This window comes from Echinops telfairi, unplaced genomic scaffold, assembly GCF_000313985.2.
Source record: "Echinops telfairi isolate 266 unplaced genomic scaffold, ASM31398v2 ScPeMD7_2;HRSCAF=8, whole genome shotgun sequence".
NCBI classification, from domain to species: Eukaryota; Metazoa; Chordata; class Mammalia; order Afrosoricida; family Tenrecidae; genus Echinops; species Echinops telfairi.
The window spans coordinates 7,707,661-7,713,698 of record NW_022103898.1 but is presented as its reverse complement, the minus strand read 5'-3'; the positions used below and the strand labels follow the sequence as shown (position 1 = coordinate 7,713,698).

Below are 6,038 nucleotides of genomic sequence, written 5' to 3'. Positions count from 1 at the left end.
CCCCAGGAAGACCAAGGGCTTTGATTGCTCGATGTCCGGGCTCTCTCGGGCACCTTGTGCAGTACAGGATGTGCCCATCTGCTGGGATGCCGTCCCCGCAGGAGACCACACCCTGATCCTGGAGCCTGGCCTTTCTTGGGCATATTGATCCAGAAGTCTACAGGGTTCATGCCTGGGCACCTTGCTCTCAGCATCCTTCCCCAGGGCTGTCTGGATGTCAGGCTGGTTGGCCACCTACCTTCACCCGAGCTGGGGAATCCTTCTGCCCTGCCCGGCCCCCAGACTTGGACAGATGGCACCATGTAACACTCTACCTCCAGGGGCCCCCTCGTCATCTCCCCCAGCTCTGAGAGCCATGTTCTGGCCTTGAGACAAAGCCTTCACTGCAGGTTTCCCAGGGGGTTCTGAGCCCAGCACTCCCACCCTCGGGCTGGCCAAACGGGCCTGCACAACTCCCCAGACCTGCTGAAGAGCCGACAGCACACGCACGGGGCGGGGTGGGAATTTAATCTGTGTAAACATTACAGAGCATGAGGGCTGCTGTAAATGACCCCTAACATTGAAGGTGCCTGAGGGCCTGGTCAGAAGTGTGGCAGTGACGGGCACCCTACAAGGCAGGTCTCACACGGTGTTGTCCTATAGATGAGGAGTCAGGCCTGGAGGCCTGCTGAGTGGAGCTCATGCAGTGGGCTAGGTGGCAGGGCACAGGTTCAATGCCTGCTGTGCCCACTCCCCAGCTGGCTCTGCTCCTGGCCCTTGGCATTCGGGCAGGCAAAGCCCCCACTCGATGCTTCGGGATGAGCTCCAGGCCCTGCCAGGCAGGGAGGTGAGGCACCCCACAGCTGGCAGAGAGCGTAGGAAGAGCAGTGGAAGGAACTGAGGGACCAGGTCAGGTGGCAGGGCCTGTCGGCCCCATACCTGGGTGTGGCCTTCAGCCGCCCTTCTAAGCCTGCCCAGTGGCCCTTCATAGAGAATAGAGGACCAGCCCTGCGCACCCCCCATCTCCCCAGGAGCATTCCCACCACCCTGGGCGGGGAGCCCATGAACCTGGTCTCCTGCCCCATCACACGCTCAGTCCTGTCACCCTGTCTGTCTCTCCTCACCCAGGCCCCAGCTCACAGCCTATCCCTTTACAACCCTAAGGCTTAGGGTCCAAGCCAGCTCCCTAAGGCAGTTAGTTCCTGCACCTCCCACCCCAAGACCACAAAGGAGACATCCCCAGGCACCAAGTCTGCCTGTGGGGGTGGGCCTGGAGCCACCCAATGTTCTCTCGGTCACTCACACACTGGGACAAGGAAGGGCCAGACCAGCTTCCAAGGGCCTGGGAGCCATACTTGGGGATCTGAGAGGATTGGGCAGTGGCCCTGGCCAGGAGACAACTGGTCTTCTTTGATGAACCATCCCTTCTTTGTCTGGCTCTGCTAGAAGCTTCTGGAAGCCTGGAGCAGGGGAAGTTTCCAGGGCTCACCTACGTCTGCCCCTTTAATTCAGCCAAGGAGACAGACCAGCAAGGGAAGAAGGGACAGCCCAAGGCCTCAGGCAGCACTGCCCACAGTCACCCAGCCTGGCCCAGCACCCACGTCTCAGATCAGAAGGCGGGCTCACAGGGGCATTGCTGGGGAATAACCCCTCACCATGCCCACCCCCTGCACCCTGTCCCAGCTGACAGCATCCAGGATGGGGATGAGCAAAGCCAGGGAAGGGGCAGGCATTGTGGTCCGAGGCCCTAGCCTGAGACTGGCATCAGCACCTGGCTTCAGCCAGGCTCACTCCCGGCCCTGCGGGGCCTTGCCAGTCAGCCAGCGCCGCTGGCTCTTGCTGGTGCGAGTAGCACTAGGGGGTTTCTTGGCCGAGTCCTGTGCCCGCCGCGGCAGCTTCCTCTTCACTTTTCTGCGGCTGTGCGCATGCAGTGTCGCCGTGAGAGAGGAGATCCTGCGGGAGGTGCAGCCCATTAGGCTGGAGCCTGAGCTCACCCGCCTGAGGAGCAGGGCAGAGGTGGGAGGCTGGGCTGGGGCTGACTGAAAGCCGACTTGGGGAGGGAGTCATGATGGGCTCCCCATCGGCCTGCCCACTGCTCAGCTCCTGAAAGGGAGGTCTTTCACCCATGTGCCAGGACACAGAAACGACAGTGAGGGGCGACCCAGGGCTGCTCTGGGTCCCACACTACCCTCTGGGGTCCAGGGGAAAGTGCCATTATAGACCTGGGGGCTCAGGAGAGGATGGGCAGGCTCACCGCTGGGACAGCAGGGGGTCTTTGGACTTCCTGGGCAAGGCTTTGGCAGGCTTCTCCGTGGATGACTCCGCCTCCTCCTCCTCGGCCCCAGGCCCCAGCTAGAGCAACACAGGAGAAGCCCATTACAGAGTGGACAAGGGCCCTGAGCCAGCCCTGTCTGTCACCTCGCTGGCTGGGACAGGCTCAAAGGTCAGAAAGGCACCAGGTGTGCCCGGAAGCCAGAGGACCCAGGGGAGAGTTGGAGTTCAAATCCTCCAGCAGTCGCTTCCACCCCCAGGAGAACGTGGACAACAGAGACAACAGAGACAAGCCTCGTCTCAGCCTCCGACCAAGCTTGGGGAACAGCACACGTAGAAGCGGGGCGACTCTGGAAGCAGAGCCCCTGGAGGAGGTGCCTGACATGCTAACTGTGCACACAGAGCCTTTAGAAGGTCATGGAAGTTCCCTGATCTTTCGGTTCCACCTTCCTGCCCGCTTGCTTGTTGAAGCCCCTCGCGCTGTCCCGAGACTGAATTCCATGGACAGAGGAGGGCCGGCCGGCCGTGAGTCTCAGCTGCAGCCTTTGCTTGTTTGCTGTTGCTCCTGCTTCCCTGGCCTCTGTCCATGGCTCAGTGCTGCTCTTCAAATCTCAGAGGGGTGGCAGACAGTCTCACTCTGGGTGAAGTCAGTGCCAGACCTGAAGGGTGACTAAGGGTCCTTGTCTCGGGGGTCCCACCTGTCTCTATTCAAAAAGTAAGCCGGGCTTGACCCCTGGCCCACACTGCTCTCCCCGCTCTGCCAGGGCCTTCCAAGAACAGGGCACCAGGTGGCGAGAAGCGTGCCTAGGCCCTGTGGTCCCTCAGGCTGCCCGAGGCCCTGAGCCCCTTGCACTGGAGCCCCGAAGCCATGGGCCACCCTCAGCACCACCCCACCCCCCAGCCACCACCCCAAGCTGGGACCTACCTCAGTGGGGGGCAGCCCAAGCAGCCGGGCCCCTGAGAGGTCAAGGTCACTGATGGTGGTCACGGTGACCGTGTGGTTGGGGTGGTCGTATAGCACCGACTCGGTTTTTGCTGTCACTAGTCGGTCCAGCTCGTCAGCCTCGTCTGTGTAGGGTGGGCACAGACCCAAGTGTCGGCCCAGGGCATAAGCAGCTCCCTGCTCCACCCTGCTCCCCATGTGCGGCCCCACTCTAGGGGAGGCTATGGATTCAGAGCCTGGACTACGGTGGAACCCAGAACGTGAAGGAGCCACCTACCCCTCCTGCTCCAAGGGAGCATGGATGCCCCCCATCCTGCTCCTGTCACCCGCCGTCTCCCCAAGCATCAGCCTCTGCGCTCTCTGCTGCAGGCCAGTGAGCTGAGGGATAGGGCCCCGCTTAGTCTCGGATCCTGCCCAGCTCCAGCTCCCCATCATGACGGCCGGGTGGTAGGATCTTCACCAGGGTGAGACTTACCCAAAGCCTCCTCTCGCTCAGCCAGCATCTTTAAGTATTCCTGGTGGCGCTGAAACCAAGGGTGGGGGGTGGGGAGGGCTCAGTGAGGCTGGGCCCCTCAGCCTAAGCCATTCCCTTAAAAGGCGTCTCTGCCAGAACAGGGCAAGAGATCCGGTTTATGCGCCGCCCCGCCCGGCCCCCACCCACTGCCTCCACTTGAACCAACTGCCCCCTGCCTCTCATGCACACAGAGCGCTCCCCTCGGCCCCCACCTCCTCCCGAAGCTTCTTCTGCTCCTCCTTCAGCCGCTGCTTGAGCTCCTCAATGGCTGCCTTTTTGCGCTCCACCTTCCGCTTGTGGAAGCCCGTCAGGTACTCCCTGTGGGAGGGGCCCAGTCAGCAGGGCCAGCGAGGCAGGAAGGGAAAGCAGGGACCCAGGCACAACCCCAAAAGATGGTCAACTGGCCCTTGGGGGCTCACCAGCTGATCCCAACTCTCAGCAAGCCTACCAGCCAGAGTAAAACAGTCCCTGAGGGTTCACCAGGCTGTAGTCGAGGTGAAAGTACCACAGGCTGCCAAAGAATAGTCAGACAAAGCTGCCGTGGAAGACGTGCAGCCAGCATGCTCCTTAGAAGCGAGGATGGCGAGACTTGGCCTGTCCTTTGGAGAGGGATGGTTGTTGAGGTGCCAGAGTGGGTTCCGGCCCATAGCGACCCCGCGCAGTCCTGCACCGTCCTCACAGCTGTCCCGATGCCCGAGCCCATGGATGCAGCACTGCGTCCACCCTTCTCGCTGAGGGCCTTCCTCTCTCTCTTGACCGAGCATGATGTCCTTCTCCAGGGACTGGTCTCTCCTGAGAGCATGTTCAGAGAAAGACAGACGCGGAGTCTCGCCACACTGGCCTGAGGAGCATGCTGGCCGTTATTGTTCTAATACAGATCGGTTGTCCTTTGAGTGGTCCAGGGTACTTTCTGTATGCTTCTCCAGCACGGCAATTCAAACACACAGGAGAGACCAGTCCTTGGGAAAACACAAAGGCAGCGAGAAAGAGGAAGGCCCCGGGTTCAAACCCACCAGGTGCTCTTTGGGAACAAGATGAGGCCATCTCTGCTCTTGCAAAGATTTATAGCCTTAGATAGCCTAAGGAGCCGTGTTAGTCGGCCCTGTAGGGTTGCTATGGGGCAGAATGGACTTGAAGGCCTTGGGTCACCTGATATCTTAAGGAGCCCTGTTGTGATGTGGGGTATTGGGCTGCTAACTGCAAGACAGGGGGTTGAAACCCACAAGCCACTCCACTGGAGAAAGATGAGGCTGCCAGCTCCTGTAAGGATTTAGTTTCAGAGCCCTAAACAGAGCTGCCAGGCGCTGGAAATAGATTAATTGGCAATGGGCTGGTGGGGCGGATCCACGATTTTAACGGGTCTTGGTGGCACAGTGGTTAAGTCCTCAGCTGCTAAACAAAAGGTTTGAACCCACCACCCACTCTGACAGAAGACAAGGCAGTCTGCTTCTGTACGGACTTACTGCCTCCAAGACCCTATGGTGCAGTTCACGTCCTAGAAACGCGATGAGCTGGAATTGACTCTGCCGTAAAGGTGTGTTTTGTTTTTAACTTGAAACCTGCCGGAGTCCCTGGGTCACTGCTTGCTGACAGGCTCGAGGCTTAGGTCCACGTAGAGGGACCTTGGAAGAAAGGCCTGGTGATCTACTTCCCCAAAATCAGTCCTTGAAAGCCCTCTTGATTCAGGAGTGGAACGAGCTAGCCTGCTGTTTACTCGAAATACGAGAAATCAAACGTAGTTTAAGATGTAGTTTGTAGAAAATCCAGATGGAACAGCCCCCTCCCTTGCAGTAACAAATCCATTTAAGCTCAACCAGTGGGGAATGTTCTAACTCCGGAAGGCGGCAAGCAAGGCCATTAGGGTAAGTAGCCTGGCGGGAAGCAGTCCTCATTCTGAGGCCTCAGGGTTGGAGGTCCAGTAAGGCCAGGCCCAGGAAGCATCCCCCAATTTCGACAGACAAAGGCCAATGAAGCTTCATGGTAGGCTAATGCCCCTGGAGAAATGCAGGTATAATTGCCTAATGATTCTTGGGAAAGCTGTCTTCTTAAGAGTCCCAACTGCCTGTGGCATTGCAAAACCCTAATTGCTTCCGGTGATCGTTATAAAAACCCTGCTTGTCACTTACTGTAAGAGACATCACTTGGCGTGACTTTCACTAGATTGTTGAAGCCCTTTTCCTCCCGTCACCAGTTTCAGAATAAACTTAAAAATTTCTCAAATCAACCTGGTCTCGGTCATTGGCTGAAACGGTGACGGGCATTCTGCGTCCTTGTTTCCCAGAGCGCTTTGTAACGGCCTGGTTACCCCAACGCGTGAATACAAATAGCTCA

General features: G+C 58.7%; 1 protein-coding gene across 2 annotated transcripts; it reads right to left on the bottom strand.

Annotated features, from left to right (window-relative positions):
* Positions 1 to 486: 486 nt before the first annotated feature.
* On the bottom strand, positions 487 to 6,032 carry NOL12 (nucleolar protein 12). 2 transcript variants are annotated; one of them, XM_045290439.1, is made up of 6 exons: positions 5,933 to 6,032; positions 3,920 to 4,025; positions 3,669 to 3,717; positions 3,176 to 3,318; positions 2,234 to 2,331; positions 487 to 1,932 (listed from the first exon to the last, which is right to left on the bottom strand). In XM_045290439.1, the coding sequence occupies exons 1-6, from the start codon at positions 5,944 to 5,946 to the stop codon at positions 1,767 to 1,769; spliced, it is 576 nt and encodes a 191-aa protein (XP_045146374.1). In that variant the 5' UTR covers positions 5,947 to 6,032; the 3' UTR covers positions 487 to 1,766. The 2 variants fall into 2 exon arrangements, with proteins under 2 accessions (XP_045146374.1, XP_045146367.1); XM_045290432.1 differs by lacking the exon at positions 5,933 to 6,032 and adding an exon at positions 4,127 to 4,363.
* Positions 6,033 to 6,038: the final 6 nt, after the last annotated feature.